Genomic DNA, 16,264 nt, shown 5'->3' with positions numbered 1-16,264 from the left:
CTTCTGATATCACTTATGTCACGTCTCGACCCTAACACTTAGGTTGATCACATGGCAAGGCTACATGAACCTTAGAACGATGCTTAGAAATCCTGCGAGACTTAAGATGAACAATATTCACATAATTTTAGAAATTTAAAATAACAATTGATAGTCAATTTAATCCAATGAAACCACTATAAATAAAAAAACTAATTTGCCCAATTATAAAATTTTAGATGTTCATCAGTATCAAAAATAAATAACTAACTAATAATTCTGACTATGCGCCATATGTCTGATTGTGTTTTTTTTTTAATACAATACTTCTGCCGTCCAACAAAACAGTGCAGCTTCGCTATCAGCCCATCCTGGCCATCCATCCCTCTGATTTTGAGCGGCATCTCGCACCTTAAAACCAATTGGCCCGCACCCACGGGAAGCGCAGATTGGAATTGGAATTCACGGTCCAAACCCGCAAATACCTCCGGTGAAATGGTGCGCCCCACAACGCCGGAGCACGCCTCCAATACTAAAGTCTCGAGTTCCCTGCTCCTCTTGCTCCCCCTCCTGTTATTCCCCTCGTTCGCGATGTCGGTCTCCGCTGCCCCTTGCGGCGACGCCTCCGCCCCCGTGAAGCCCACGACGCCGCTCCTGTCCTTCCTCCAGCGCCTCCAGTCCGCCGCTTTCGCGACCCTCGGCCCCGACGGCTTCGACCCCAAGCTCTACGTCGACGTTCCATTCAAGACCGACCTCGCCGCCACCGAAGAGGCCTTCGCGAGGCTCCCGCGGCCGGGCGGTGTGATCCCGGTCTCGAACTTGGAGAGATTTCTAGGAGACTATTTTGGAGAGGCCGGGTCGGATTTGGTGCATGCGGAACCGTCGGATTTCGTGGTGGAGCCGGAGGGGTTCTTGCCGAAGGTGGAGAACCCGAAGGTGCGGGCCTGGGCGCTGGAGGTGCACTCGCTGTGGAAGAATTTGAGCCGAAGGGTGTCGGATGAGGTGAGGGAGAGGCCGGAGCAGCACACGTTGCTGCCGTTGCCCTGGCCCGGGGTGGTGCCGGGCTCCCGATTTAGAGAGGTTTATTACTGGGATTCCTACTGGAGTATAAGGTAGCTTGATCTTATAACTCTGGTTCTATTTTGAGTTCTGTTCTTTTCGAATTTTGCTTGAAAATTAGAATTTTTGGATGATTCTTGAGTTGGTATTTTGTCTCCCTTGTTGTTGTCGATGATGAGCGTTACATGTTAATGGTTTCCTGATGGAAAATAGGGTCGTATATTATTTAATTTACAATATACGGATATATTGATGCCACCTCTTACTTTGATACGTCAAATTCAACATAGAGGTATTTTCAAAAGCGATCGGGATCCTCTGCAGTACGCGTGCTGTGCATCCATGGAGAGCAGATGGGTGGCTATCAAATAATATGGCACTGTATATAATAAGATGGTACATGTTCGTAGATTATTTAGTTTGATGGCCATCTATTGCGGAGCTGTTCATCCATGGAGAGATGGTGCCGCCATCAAAAGATGGACGGCTATCAAACAATATGATACTATATATAATAAATATGGTATATATTTATAGATTATTTGGTTTGACAGCTACCCGTTTTTTGATAGCAGCCGTTCACAGCATGGTATCTTGCGGTGCCATCCATAGGGATCCATGCTTTTTTTTTAAAAAAAAATTGGATACAAGAGGATCTGTGCTCTTTCAAAAGCAACATATCTTGCTTATTAGGCGTCGTTCTTTGGATCCACATTTTGCAGTGTACCAGGTTTCTCTAACTGTGGCCTCATAACAAAAGCTGTTTTGCCTTTTCACGTTCCAGTGGAGTTGATATCTCCTTGGTGAAAGGTAATGGAGGACGACGAAATGAAGAAATACAGAAGATGACCTTAGATCCATCATAGAGAAGATTTTACTGGATATGACAATATACAATTAATTTGTTTAAATAGTTTGAATTATCAAAAAGGTGGTTTATCCTTACCATTGCACTAATATATAGCTTGGCATCATCTAATCAAGGCTGGAAATTGCAGTAATCTGCTTGGGTCAAGTCTCCTCCGGACAGGCTCCATGGAGAGGGAAATTTCTAGATGCAATTTACTTCTAGTTTTCTAATTAAAACTATAGTAATGAACTCTCCCACCTATCCAAAATCATCGGTTTGCATTTATATATAAATCTGTTTAGATAATATTTAGTCATTTAAATATTTTTTTTTGATTTTTGGTTGGGAAAGTTCAGCCATTAGAGCATTTACTTCTTACTGGTTCAATAAATTTTAGTCTCATATTGAAAAATTAATGGAAGTAGAGTTACATTTGATACTTCTCCAACTAATAAATTTTAGTTGGATGTATGGACTTTTGGGCTGCTCACAGCTCACTCGGCTCGGCTTGGCTGGCCATGCGATGTGCATGGGTCACGAGCACATTTTGTTGTATTTCAAAATTATTTCAAAGTTTAAATTAGATTTTGCATGATTTGTTTTGCCTTCTGTTGGAAAGGTCTCTATAGCTAGATTAGCCATTCAAGGAGGCATACAATCCAACAAGAAGTTATTTGAGCTATTACATGACTAGCCTTTGTACAAAGGCTATGGTCTAGGCTCCTGCGATAGCCATCTTCTACTCTATTTTCTCTTTTTACTCACCTACTTTTTTTCACTATTTCTATTATTATTATTTTTTATATTTTATATTACGTTAAAGTATTGATTTTGGGCAACTGAAGAACCCGACTGGATTAAACCTTCCACATACTTGTGATGCATTAGAAAGAAGCCAGCTAAGTCGAGATTGGTTGTACCTTGAGGGGATTAGAACTATATACTCTGCACGAGACGAGTAATAATGCTCTTAGGAAATGCCTAGTGTGCATCCATCTAGGTTCTTCTAGTTTCTACTTTTTTACTTATAAATTATTTTCTTCGAATTTTATTTAGATTGTTTTGTCATTACAAATATGGAAATATTCTCTTTATATATAGGGCTAAGGCTATGTACATATAATCCTCTCTAGACACCATAATAGCAGGAGCTTAGGGCATTGACATGTCTTTTTTATTTATTTTGTCATACAAAGTTTTGATTTTCTAAATTTAGTAATATTTATCTTCAACAAAATTTATTTCAAATATACTCAGATTTATTTTATTACTACATAGGGTTACAAATAAACCAAGCTGTTCGTGGACAATTAAGGGCTGACTTGTATAATACATGAGCTTATGTAATTAGAAATTAAGTCATGCTTAGGTCCCATTTTGAGGCTTGACTCATAAACCAGCGAGGCCAAATGCTTCGAGCTCATAAGCATAAGTTTCAGGTCAGGCCCAACTCAATGATAGATTGCCTGAACTTGTTTATCATAAGATAACCAAACTCAGACACTTTCCGCTAAGCTCGAGTTGAGCTTAAGAAACCCTTTCATCCAACACGACGAAGTGCCACAGCCCTATCAGAACGCTCGTTTTATGGTTTCCTTACTCTCATCTTCGGTGACCACAACGCCTCTCTTCCGTTTTACCCGCCCAAATGGAGCCATTTCTGCAAGCACGAAAACGGGAATCCCCACCCGAAAATGGCGCTCTCGCAGTCACAATACCCTAATCCCAATCCTCTATCTCTTCCTCATCTCTCTTGCTCTTCTCCTCGCTGGCCAAGATGCTGGCTTCCACCCTGCGAAGCTCTCTACTCCTCTCCTTCCTCCAGCGTCTCCACGCCGCCGCCCTTGCCACTCTTGGCCCTGTCTACTTCGAAGTCAAGTTAATCACCAGTAGCTTACTTTGCCGCTGAGGTCAAGATAATCGAAATTACCTTTTTTTAACCATACCCAACTCCATGGCCCAATTACCTTTCTGAAACACTAATCACTAGTATTCACTTTTAGTGGCATATGTACTTAATTATGTTATGAGTAATGGTTTTTTTTGTTCTTTCCATCAAGTCTGTATGACATGTATAAATTATTTGTTTATTTAAAGTAAATGTCTCATCATGCAGGGGCTTGCTAGCAAGCAAAATGTATGATACTGCAAAGTCCATAGTGAATAATCTAATTTCGCTCATTGAAATTTATGGCTATGTGCTGAATGGTGCGAGGACGTACTATAGTAATCGAAGGTGACGAACTCTTTACATATTCATGTTGCTCTCGTTGCTTCATAAGTCACTTATGCAAAACCTACTGAGAATTTAATGCAAAGTTTCCTATCTAACTGCATTCTGTTGCTAGTATGTTTATTTTTTGTTAACATTGATTTAGTCTTACTCATTTATATTTGCTATAATGTTGCAGTGACTTTAGTACACCCATAGTAGCATGTAAGTTAACAACAGAGATCAAGAACTTCTAATATGGGCGTGATTGTTATGTGGGAGACTGTGATACCTGGTGGGGCGTGAGAAATTAGACGTTTCCCCATCATTTTCTTTTCTAATGGCCATTTACTGTTAGACAATTCATAAACATTTCTTGCATCTCTTCTAGTAAAAAACACCATAATTCCAAATCATATTCAAGTTTTGTTTTCTTTCCTTCAACAATTTATTCTGAAAATTTGTTACAGTACATCAACATATTCTTAAGCATGCATAATTTCATTCCATTTCATATAGCCTTGGCTTGTCTTAATTTTGTTCCATATCATATAACATCTAGAACTTTTCTTCTAGTATCTACAGCTTTGGGATAGTCCCCAGGTGTTCGTTTACATAATGGATGAACTTCAGGGCGATGTCCATGCTACTGTCTCACTAGAACCAACTGTAGAAAGTCACATACTTGTGGAACATATCTACTTCCAAGCAAAAGTTGAGAATCTTCTATCCCATGCTCCCTAGTACACCTTTATAATACAAATCCATTCTACATTTCCTGGTCCACTCCCAAGCTCTGTACTCCAGATACACATCTAGCCCTATGAGATTAGAATGTCTGCTCTGGACATTCCTGAACAAGTTTCTAGCCTTCAACTAAGTTGTACACCCTTTTCTCAGACGCCTTGATGTGCTAATTTACATCTGACATGGAGAGGTATTATTTTGGATTACAAGTTTTGTGGATCAAAGTGGCATTTATAAGTTAAGTGTTAAGCCTTTGAATATGCATGCTCTTCCCATCTTTCTTGAAATAGAAATTTGGGTATTTATGAATGATAGTGGACCAAAAAGAAAAAGATGAATAATACAACTGCAGTGATGTGTGCAGGCAGTATTTAGGTGAATTGGTGTTGGTTTGGTGATCCCACTGTATTGATGGAACATGTAGCTTGGTGAAATTATATTTAGAGGCTTTTCATTTTATTTCACACTTTCCTTTAGTTAGCAATTCTTACATCGGAATTAAAATGACTTTCTCTACATTTGTTACTGAGAGAAGTTTGAGAATTATATGATAGTCCATAATTCTGTAAAATTTATACATCCTAATTAAAAATAATTTTTCTACATTTGTTAATGACAGAAGTTTCAGAAGCCTATGAAAGTCCATCATTCTGTAAATTCAGTTGCATGCCGTGCTGTGGCACTTTTCTACTAGGAAATATATAGATCCAGGGCAGCACCAAATGGACCCATGTTTTACTTCTTGAATAGTATGACAATTTACCATCTTGATGTAAGTTTCACCTAGTTGGTGATGTTATATGGTCGCAGGCATTTCTATATGGAACATATACTTGTAGATACCCTTAAATATTTATGACTGCAGCCTCTTAACTGAAATTTAACTTGGTGGAATTTTCTGCAGCCAACCTCCACTTCTTAGTTCAATGGTATTTGAAATATACATGAGAACTGGTGATTTGGCATTTGTGAAGAAATCACTCCCTTCATTGCTGAAAGAGCATAGCTTTTGGAATTCAGGTTTATTTTGTTTGGTGCACTTTAATATGCTTGGCTTTATTTGCTTTGTTATTTTGTTCTGATGATGAATTGGATCCTTTTTGCTTTGCATTTATCCTTTTTCCATTCATGAAACAATGCTACAGATATCCACAAAGTAATCATTCAAGATCTTCAAGGATGCAAACATTCTGTTAGTCACTATTATGCAATGTGGAACAAACCCAGGCCAGAAAGTGCAACAATTGTGTGTAACCCTGTCCATTTTGACTATATGCATTTGATAACAAAAAATGAAAAGCCATATTTAAGATCAAAGACTTCTTAATTACCCTCTTGTAGGACGAGGAATCAGCTTCTAATCTTACAAGTGCTTCTCAGAAAGAAAATTTTTACCGCCAAGTTGCTTCAACAGCTGAATCTGGATGGGACTTCAGTTCTCGCTGGATGAGGTTGTATTACTCTGCTGTTGCATAGCATTCTGAAATTGCAGTATGCTTTATATTGATTTGATTTTAAAATAGACCACATCATGTATTATTCTGTATTATTTAGTGGTTTGATATTGTATTAACCATGGTCTCGCAATGGATTTTTTCTTATATATCTCGACAATCTTCATTCTCTTTGGTTTTACCTGTTTAAGCTAAATTTGTGCATCCAAGTTCTACAATAAATTTTCTTTGAGAGAGAAAAAGGGTGGGAAACCCACTGGCATTATAGTTACCCAGGTCTAGATTTATGGGATGTAATATCCAAGAATCGAAAGCAGAACCTCTAGTTGCTTATGGAGATGTGCAACCACTGGGGCAAGCCTTGGTTTACCTAGAATTATATAGATATTCTTATTCTATTCTAAGTCATGCTGATGATTCAGAGATTGTTTTTTATATTTTAGCTTCAACTGTTCATTGCTAATGGTGTTGCCTGTCTATTGCAGTAATTCATCTGACCTCACAACATTAGCAACAACATCAATCATACCTGTGGACCTGAACGCATTCATATACAAGGTGCTGTATGGAGGATATCTGATTTTTTTTTTTTTTATTGTCGAATGGTTAGATACTTTGGTTTAATAGTTTCCTATTAATTTTCTAAGCCTAGTATTTTATAATCTTATTCTTGCATTGCGATGTCTGATGTTAGCAAAAATATTAGTTTAATCAATGCAAAATACGATAATTATTTTATCTAAATGCTTGGCCCAAAAGCTTAAGCTGTTAGAGAATAGGTCTATAATATAAATCATGCTTAACAAGCTACCTCTCCCCAACCACAACAACAAAACAAAAAAGAGAAAAAAAAAAAGAAAAGACTGACTGCATGACTCTAAAATCTTGACCAGTTAGCGAGTAGGTCAACAATATATATCAGGCTTAATATATTATTTTTTGCTTCAGCGTTATACATTAGTCTTATTATTCTTTCAAATTTCTCTTTTAAACTACTGTATTGATAAAGGGGCATTCTTGTCACTATATGGGAAAAGCCACAACTTTGCGTAAGAATGATTGAAAAAATTCCCAGAATAAAGATATTTGTGCATTATCTCTGATATTAAATTTGTTGAACACAACTATCATACTGTGCATTGAAAATTCGGAGCCACACAAGAATGACAATGGGAGATGAGTAGTTGCAAATGCATGAAATAGTGTGAAATAAACTTCAGGCAACAAATTTTTGTTGTTCTAATTAGTTTCCTCTTGTGCACATCCTTGTTGGACTTTGCTTTTAAATAAACTCTTTGGTGTTCCCTAGGGCCTTATGCACATTTCAAACCTTTTTTTTTTTTCAGGTTATAGAACTTACATTGCCAGATATTTTCCTGTAATTATGTTGGAGTGTGCAATACAAGTGTTCTATGCTGGAATGCCAACTGAATTGGTTAAAAAAAAAATGTTAGATATGCTAAAATATACTCTGAAGATCTTATTTCTATTATAAGATGCCTACTAGGTTGATCCCTCAAACATGGAGTTCAGTTCGCTGGTGTGTAATTGTGTATGTATAAGTATAAGTGTGTTTTTGGAACCAGTAGTGTAATCCTTATTCTTAAAGAACATCTAAATCCATATGGTAGTTATTTGGAACAGATGGAACTTGACATTGCCTTCTTTGCGAAACTCATTGGGGATAATTCAACCTCAGAGAAATTCTTGGCAGCTTCAAAAGCACGACAGGCAGCAATAAGATCCATTTTCTGGAACTCAGAAATGGAACAATGGCTTGACTACTGGCTTATCAGTAAGAGCAACTGTGAGGTGAGTAATTAAATATCAGAGTAAATCTTACCTCCTGTAACATGCTACAGATATTAATATACTTCAGTTGGCAATATATTTATTTTTCCTCTCATACATCCAGGAAGTTTACCAGTGGGAAGCTCACTATCAGAACCGTAATATTTTTGCATCCAACTTCATTCCTTTGTGGATTGAGACATACAACACAGGTTTGTCATCGTCTTTCTATGATGCACAAGTTTTTGGCTTTTATTGAAAGAACATCTTTTATGCTAACTCGCATGATATGCATTTTCCTGAAATGGCTCAGTACAACTAAGATTGTTTCAAACAACTTGTTTTAAGATGCAATCTAAACCTCTGATTTGCTGCTTGTGCTTGTAATATGCTTTAGGACAAACATTTTAGATATTCCAGAGAAGAACAGCTGCTTTTGGAATTTTGACTAACTTTTATTGCATTCAATAAAAATGAGATTTAGATTCTAACATTTTTATTTTCTCTTCTGTATCTGACTATTCGGTTCAGCAAATAAAATACCTGGTAGTTTGACCAAATGACTCTCCCATTATAATTATATATGGTTACACAGTTTATTAGTCGGGGCAAGCTTTTCTGGTGGAGTTTGTCCCAATTGTGATTCATAGTCAAAATGTGTTATTTTAATAATTCTGGCTTTACACCATAATATGTTGGAGAAAGTGATTAATCGATCAAACAGAATTAAGAACAATATACCCATGCATATGCTGAGGACATATTTAAGTGTATCTTAATGTGTTTTGGCAAGAAATCTCATATCTTAAGAACCATGAAATCCATGCCATGGTTGTTAAGAATTAGCTCTTCTAAGCTTCCAACATGCATTCCAAATTAATGCTGATTCAATCCTTGTAAAATTTGTAATCAGATTTATGTAAAGATGGGACAATGGTAGAGAAAGTGCTGAAAAGCCTCCAAAGCTCGGGTCTACTTCATGTTGCTGGTATTGCAACTTCATTGTCAAATACTGGGGAACAATGGTAGGTTGTTGTAATGCAGTTATCTGGTTGTTGAATTATCTGAAGTGATCATGATATACGGAAGAAATAGTGAACAGATCGGATATCTTAATTTTCTTACTTTTTGTTATAAAAAAAGAGAGTAAATGATTGTTGATTCTGTTGAGCAGGGATTTTCCAAATGGTTGGGCACCCTTACAACATATGATTGTGGAAGGATTGACAAAGTCTGGTTCAAAAGAAGCAAAGTCTGTGGCCGAGGATATTGCTATAAGGTGGATCAGAACAAATTATGCTGCTTATATGAAAACTGGTGCAATGCATGAAAAATATGATGTAGAAGCCTGTGGAAAGATTGGAGGTGGCGGCGAGTACAAACCTCAGGTAAGGTTATACTCATACTCTTGCACAAGTGACCACATACAACAATTTGATGCAGTAGTGATTGTTTACAACCTTGCAGTGACATTGATTCACATCAAGGGCCACATTTTCTATAAACATTCCTCAAATTACCTTCTTTCTAGTTTTCCTATGCCTTCCTTTTTTCTTTCTGATCCTTGAACTATGATTAGCACCTCTCTCATTGGCAAGAGTGACACTGTTGTACCTATCTCAGGCCTCCAACTTCGACATTAAGAAACAAGACATTTTACTGTGTAACACACATGAAAAGAATTTTATTTCTCTTATAGTGAAATATAGTTTAAGGTTCATGTACCTTGTGAAAGTATCTTTCAATTCCTTCTGCTGAAATGTTGCAGCATGCCCTTTTGGGTATAATAAGTATCTTAATACCAGCACTGGAGGATGTCCCATTGAATCCCCAGCTCCAGTAGTTGTATATCTTATCAGGAGGCCTATGATTGTAATTCCTTGCTGGCATTTTTCCAAGGATTCCAATAAGACAGATCTAATAAGTATCTGCTATAGGATCCGTCATCTCTTTTTTTTTATTGGGTTCATTGCCATGTTTTACTCTACTAAAATACTCCTTGTTTTGTGCTTCCTGTGTTATTGGATAAGTTGTATACATTCCTGTGCTACTGATCGCAGTTATTTGTTTTTTGTCTTGGTGCAGACTGGTTTTGGTTGGTCAAATGGTGTGGTGCTGGCGTTTTTGGAAGAGTTTGGGTGGCCTCGTGACAGGGAAATAGAGTGCCAGTAAGAGAGAAGAAACTGTGTGGCAGCTTAGTATATTTGAGCAAATTCAAGGTAATGCAAGTTATATACAGAGCTGCCATTAAATTCATCGGCAGGGTTTCCTCAAGAAAGAGAGAGAGAGAGAAGGGAAAAAGCATCAGCAAGGGATGAGAACAAATTTGGATAGGAGGCAGTCCGATGTCAAGACAAGAGATTGAAGGGGAGTCCCAATTGAAGCAAAGCATAACATTAGTAATTTGTAGAGGAAAATTTTACAGGTTGTCTGTGTTATCTTTATATCTATAGGACAACATATCCAATAGTTTGTATAAGCTGAATTTTTTCAGTAACATCTTATGAAGTTGCTCTTGTGCTTCTGATGACTGAGCATTCCATAAGCTGCATCAATTGAATGCTTCAGTGGTGACGTCTTTTTCTTTTTATTTTCTTTCTTCAGGGAAAGGGAGGTCAGCACCCAATTTGGTAAAGAAAAGAGAGAATGCATAAAAGGGAGATTAATGAACTTGCACCTCATGAAGAGGTGGTCATGAGTTTGAATGAGCCCCCACTGTGTGCATCCTCCTAAATATCTTCGTGTCTTCCGGTAGAGGCTGTGCCTGTTCAGTCTAGTCCAACAGAGAGACCTTAATTTTTAGGGGCAGAAGCATTTTCTAGATATGCTCGGAAAAGAGGCATTCAGCACCATTGGTAATTAGAAATTGGGGTGACAACCGTCTAGGCCAGACAATATATAGATCGGATGGGATACATAATAGATCGAAAATTTGTGAACCTAAATTTGATTTATTTATTAAATGGGTCAAATTACAGATCCGAATCTGAATATTTTATTAAACATGTAATCTACCTCGACCTATAACAGGCTGAAATAAGTTTAGTAGGTTAAACATTTAAGTATTGCCACACTCTATTTAGGAATTTGTAGAAAAAGTCCACAAAGTGATTAGGGTACTAAGGTGACAAATTGAAATGGATCAATTAGAAGTAATAGGGTGGAACAGCTTGATATTCCACTAAGTTTTTCTAAAGGTCCAACGGATTAAGGCCTCACTACTATGACGAGAAGCAAGACTAGGTCCTCTCTTTATACAATATAGTATTCACATAACTTTGTGTCTTCTCAGAAATGCATGCCCTTGCCCAACTTATACTTTTCTGTTCTAAATGGTTGACAACAAAGCAACCATGACTTGACGGCAGCGGGGCAAGCAACGGTCTGTCCGGTGGTTGGAGTGCATGTACGTGAGTTGAAAATAAGCTAATACCTATACAAAATGTAAATGATGCCTTATGCTATCTATTAGAATATAATTATAAACATGGCCGAAAAATTATTATTAGATTCCTCCAATAAAGTAATTAAAATAAGGAAAGATGTCGAGAAATACAAACATGTGAAATTCTCCCACTTGAGGGTGCTACTACGATAAATGGAGACTAAATGAACTATTTAAAGGGATTGAATAACTAAGATCATTTTGGTTGATGTTAGCTAAATCTTGGTATACAAACGATTCGAAAGGCTGCATCTCAAGAAAAGATGATCGTGTAGAAGGATAACGACATAATTAGATTCTTTGTATGCGAATATGTTAGTCCATGATATGCATTCTCATTCTAATAAACTTAACAGTATGATGGGTAGCAATTAACACTCGTCTTAAAATTCAAACTAGCATTTGATGTGTATTATGCCTTCTTTTTTATGTTAGTTGCAGAAGATGACTGCTTTTTTATATATTTGCGGATCAAAATGTCTTTTATCCAAAAAAAATATCGAAGTTAACTTCCTAACAATCATCATGGAATATTTATTATATTATTTTCTTTTCCTACCCATTTCTCCCCTTAATTGATCTGTTAGAGCACCTAGGAGAGGTTGTGCTTCCCGACACCATCAACATTGAATTCAATATATTCATCGCTATACAATTGAGATCTCTATGTTGAATTTGGAGACACCCAGGATTGAGGAGCTAGAATCTCTAAAAATCTGAATGAGAGAACGGATGAGAAGAATCATGATATATGTTTTTGTCATGACCAATGGAAAGTTAATATAGGATTTTATTGACAAATTTCTATAACAAATATGGTCTTGATTTGCAAACATATAAAAAAGAATATTTTTTACAATTAACCTGTAATAGGAGCGATCATATGCAAAAAAAAAAAAACCCTTCCATTATCTTTAGCCAGTCATATGTTCCCAGATTGGTACCTTGGTCAAACAGCTCGACAAGATTTGAATGATCTTGTGCAATAATTGGTTAATGTTCTTTGGAATCCACTAAAGCCCAATAAAAATAGTTCCTCCCGTATTTAACCTACCTGCCTTGTTTAATAAAAAAATACAAAAAAGAGCAAAAACTATTAAATATATCAGTAATTTTTTTTTGCACTAAAAATAAGAGTATCATACATAACATGCACGGATACAACCAAGAAAATCAAAAAGCAGTAGTACATCATGGAGTGCACAGCGTCTCTTCCATTCAAAAGTGGTCCACCGAGTGGTTGGCAATAAAAGAGGCCATTCAATATGCGGTCTTATTGACCTCTCTAAACGAGTGCTTCACTTAGATCCGCAATTTCAATTTTATTTGAACATAAATATTGTTCCCCGAGGCAAATTTCTCTTTTGTGCACGTGGTAGGAACGATCCACCCATCTCTTCGCCCAATGAAATATATACCTAAATATAACACACAATATAATATCTGTGTCACATAAGCTCCCATGGTTTATATTTATGTATAATAATGACAACATAATATACTGCTAGTGTCTAATTTTTACAGCACGTACGGGTCCTAAATCCCTATAAAGCCTGCCACTCCTCCGTACCAAAAGGGCGTCCGCAGAAGCCCCCTTTCTCTTCCGAAGCCAATCGGCGCATTAAACAACTGTGTGTACTCGACTCCCTTTTCCTTTTTATTTTCCTTGTCATTTTCTTCCTAGAAAACTGTTTATCGGTCACCCTACGTCACGTCCCGTCCGGCCGGCTGCGGCCTCTCGGCGGCCAGGGCCTCCGACACGCGCCACAGCCGCGCGGACTCTTGCCGGTTGGCGGCCAGCGACGATGGCGACGCCTCGTTGCAGTCCACGAAGTACTTCCCCGACACGCCCGCCACACTCGGGTGCGTCGCCACGTAGCACGTCGTCGCCGCCGCCTGCGGTGCACCAGAACGCAAAATGTTATCTTATCTAGATACCAATTTCTATTAAAAGATTCTTTTTAGCGTATAAATAAAGCCGGTCGTTCCTTCTCGCCTGGGGAATCTTCTTGAGGAGCTTGGATGCGAGGAAGAAGGTCAGATCTGCCATCCAGAGAGAAATCAAGAGCCACGGGGATCAGATCGCACGGTCTTTTTTCTTCCCTGCTTTCATTATTACATGCGTAATTACCTGTGACGAAGCCCTCGCGGTCTCGGGTGAGCCCGGTTCGCACGACTCCCGGATGGACGCAATTCACGGTCACGTTCGCGTCCATATCCTACGATTGTAATTAATCAAGCGGAAAAATCGTTAATAAGATGGTGATGCGGAACACCGAAACGAGAGGTGGTGGTTCGGAAACCTTGAGCCGCTCGGCGAGCTCCCTGGTGTGGAGCACGTTAGCGAGCTTCGATAGCGCGTACACTCGCGTGGCATCGTACGGTCTGGAGAGAAGACAATTTCATATCAAAATGATTAGCGTTATTATTATTATTATAAGTTGATGGAATCGCGACGCTTGCTCACATTTTCCTGCGGGTGACGAGATCAAGGTAACGGATCACGTCGCCGGAGAACCAGCCATGGATGCTGGAGGACACGTTCACGATCCGGCCTTGGATCCCCGTCTCCCTCGCCGTCTCCGCCATCTTTTCCAGGAGCAGCTTCGTCAACAGGAAGTGACCTAAAATAAATTTGATTTCCAGGAAAACATATCAGAACGAAGTCAATTTGTTGGAAGCTTCTAGAATTTTATTGTTCTCGCTCACCCAAGTAGTTGGTGGCGAAGGTCATCTCGATCCCGTCCTCCGATATAGCGAGATCGTGGGGAAATTTGCCCGCGTTGTTTCTGTAATTATTCTTTAAATTTTAGAGGTTTGAAGAGTATAAAAAACGGTCGAGATAAAAAAAAAAAGAAAAAAGGGAGGAGTCGCAACGGTCGATAGATACATGAGGAGGTGGAGGGGGAGGCGGAGGGAGAGGAAGCGGGAGGCGAAGGAACGGACGGAGGAGAGGGAGCTGAGGTCGAGGGGGAGGACGATGATGTGGGATCCGGGGGAGTCGGCGGCGATCCGGGCCTTGATCTCCTCGGCTGCCTTGAGGTTCCGGGCGGGGAGGACCAGCCTCGCCCCGCGTTTCGCCAGCACCCGCGCCGTCTCCGCTCCAATCCCCGACGTCGCTCCTGACGCGAGAAGAAGAAGAGGACGTTAGATCGAGATCGAGATCCAGCAAAAAAATTATTTCTAGTAGTGGTGGTACCAGTTATGATGGCGGTGATGGAGCGGAGGTCGGGGGAGGTTCCGGTGACCTCCTCCGCCGTTGACTTGGATCCGAACCCGCTGGCGCCGGCCGAGCCCATCAGGTACCGCACCGTCTCCAGCATTTCTTTCTTCCTTTCCTTTTTCTTCTCCTCTTGATTAGTTTCCTCTATAAATTTCTCTGTTACAATCAAGTGGAAGAGAGGTGGGGGTACGAGGAAGAAGGCAAACAAACTAAGCGGTGTCAGGCGTGAGAAGGAAGGCGCCGCCCGGAATTTATAGTCAAAGCGAATGCGACATGGACGAATTTAATGTGAGACAAAGAGGAGACAGGACAGAGGGATTAAGAAAGCTTAAATCTATGTGTGTGTGAGAGAGAAGTGAGGCAGGTAGTTGCAGAGTTTCTTTCTTTTAAACGGAGGAATGGGATGGCAGTATGTTGGATGTGTGCAGAAATAAATCGACCACCCGTATAAAATTTAGCAAATCTATTACTGTATCCAGGATTTCAAATTTTAAAACTCCAGAGCATCATTAGGAGCATATAAAAATTCCATGACGAATATTTTTTGGTAATCCAACAAATGGCATAAATTTAAAGCTTATATCTCAACTAAACCTACTCCTTTTGACTCTAGCTAGGATAGAACCTATTTGTACCCCAAATCCTAATACCATTTTGAAACTAGGCCTAAAAAGCAAGCCTAGAGAAAAGCACAATTGCATGCATGGACCCTAATCTTTCATTATCCTATATGATTGCATGCACCGGCTATATATCATCAGCTAATGAATTGGATGCCACGGCTCGTTTCTGGTGGCTCCATCAGGAGACGACAAGGATTCGCCACCATCACCATAAAACGAGCCCATACTTGGTCCACCACCTTCTTGACTAAGGTCCCTCTACCTCCTGTGGGATGGAAGCAAGGGTCGAGAAGGGGATAGCATCCTTTCGACAAATCCAGTCCTCTTATCATAGATCAACTTACGTAATAGAACGATAGAAACATACATGGACCATAGATTTCCACTCGAGAAGCCCCTCTCTCTCTCTCTCTCTCTCTCTCTCTCTCTCCTTGTTATCCTTCCCCATGACATGACGATCTCTTTGTTCTTTTCCGAAGATATGAGGCTTTTGGACTTTAGCCTGGCATTTAGCCGTGTTCTCTTGGTAATTTAGCCTGGCATTTAGCCATGTTTGTAGCTAGGACCGATGAGTCCTGGATGGCAGTCCTTGGAATCTTCTCTTGCTGATGGAATGTGGACAAACCAAAGTCACAAGGAGAGGATAAAAATCCTACGGCTGGCCCTCAGGATATCAGATAAATTTAAGTGGGGTAGGGGAATCAACGTGCATCACAGCCACCATGTTTCTCGCTAGACACTGGTTAGGTGGATAAGATGGTTGGAGCGCTCTTCCGCGGTTGGACTGGCCTACCAACTCAGCGATGGTTCTGATTCAACTAAAAATTATACCCTACTAACTTTTGTTTTCCATTAGTGGAGAGGCAGAGGTGAGCTTACCT

General features: G+C 39.4%; 2 protein-coding genes across 7 annotated transcripts; one reads left to right on the top strand and one right to left on the bottom strand.

The window, feature by feature from the left end:
* Window positions 1–424: 424 nt before the first annotated feature.
* LOC103714168 (probable trehalase) lies at window positions 425–10,666 on the top strand. Of its 3 annotated transcripts, XM_039121973.1 has the most exons (11): window positions 426–1,091; window positions 4,005–4,124; window positions 5,752–5,867; window positions 5,993–6,093; window positions 6,189–6,298; window positions 6,787–6,859; window positions 7,946–8,113; window positions 8,217–8,304; window positions 9,006–9,117; window positions 9,267–9,480; window positions 10,178–10,666. In XM_039121973.1, the coding sequence occupies exons 1-11, from the start codon at window positions 475–477 to the stop codon at window positions 10,262–10,264; spliced, it is 1,806 nt and encodes a 601-aa protein (XP_038977901.1). In that variant the 5' UTR covers window positions 426–474; the 3' UTR covers window positions 10,265–10,666. The 3 variants fall into 3 exon arrangements, with proteins under 3 accessions (XP_038977904.1, XP_038977901.1, XP_038977909.1); XM_039121976.1 differs by lacking the exon at window positions 4,005–4,124 and having other exon boundaries at window positions 425–1,091; XM_039121981.1 differs by lacking the exons at window positions 5,752–5,867; window positions 5,993–6,093; window positions 6,189–6,298.
* A 2,168-nt stretch (window positions 10,667–12,834) lies between these two features.
* LOC103714170 (short-chain dehydrogenase TIC 32 B, chloroplastic-like) lies at window positions 12,835–15,115 on the bottom strand. Of its 4 annotated transcripts, none has more exons than XR_003386975.2 (8): window positions 14,737–15,115; window positions 14,428–14,659; window positions 14,247–14,326; window positions 14,005–14,161; window positions 13,841–13,922; window positions 13,534–13,756; window positions 13,069–13,433; window positions 12,835–12,955 (listed from the first exon to the last, which is right to left on the bottom strand). XR_003386975.2 is itself a non-coding variant. In XM_026807316.2 (8 exons), the coding sequence occupies exons 1-8, from the start codon at window positions 14,858–14,860 to the stop codon at window positions 13,242–13,244; spliced, it is 1,002 nt and encodes a 333-aa protein (XP_026663117.1). In that variant the 5' UTR covers window positions 14,861–15,115; the 3' UTR covers window positions 12,835–13,241. The 4 variants fall into 4 exon arrangements, 3 of the variants coding, with proteins under 3 accessions (XP_026663117.1, XP_026663116.1, XP_008799560.1); XM_026807316.2 differs by having other exon boundaries at window positions 12,835–13,433; window positions 13,534–13,580; window positions 13,669–13,756; XM_026807315.2 differs by having other exon boundaries at window positions 12,835–13,433.
* Window positions 15,116–16,264: the final 1,149 nt, after the last annotated feature.

Source organism: Phoenix dactylifera, chromosome 2, assembly GCF_009389715.1.
Source record: "Phoenix dactylifera cultivar Barhee BC4 chromosome 2, palm_55x_up_171113_PBpolish2nd_filt_p, whole genome shotgun sequence".
Classification (NCBI taxonomy): domain Eukaryota; kingdom Viridiplantae; phylum Streptophyta; class Magnoliopsida; order Arecales; family Arecaceae; genus Phoenix; species Phoenix dactylifera.
This window is presented reverse-complemented; position numbering and strand designations above follow the sequence as displayed.

Bases quoted from the DNA above. Each gene is read 5' to 3' on its own strand.
- LOC103714168 (XM_039121973.1), top strand. From the start codon at position 475: ATGGTGCGCCCCACAACGCCGGAGCACGCCTCCAATACTAAAGTCTCG. The intron at 5,868-5,992 runs GTTTATTTTGTT...ACAATGCTACAG, and splicing joins GCATAGCTTTTGGAATTCAG to ATATCCACAAAGTAATCATT. The intron at 9,118-9,266 runs GTAGGTTGTTGT...TCTGTTGAGCAG, and splicing joins TCAAATACTGGGGAACAATG to GGATTTTCCAAATGGTTGGG.
- LOC103714170 (XM_026807315.2), bottom strand. From the start codon at position 14,860: ATGCTGGAGACGGTGCGGTACCTGATGGGCTCGGCCGGCGCCAGCGGG. The intron at 14,660-14,736 runs GTACCACCACTA...TTCTCGCGTCAG, and splicing joins CATCACCGCCATCATAACTG to GAGCGACGTCGGGGATTGGA. The intron at 13,434-13,533 runs GCGAGAAGGAAC...GGTGCACCGCAG, and splicing joins TCCTCAAGAAGATTCCCCAG to GCGGCGGCGACGACGTGCTA.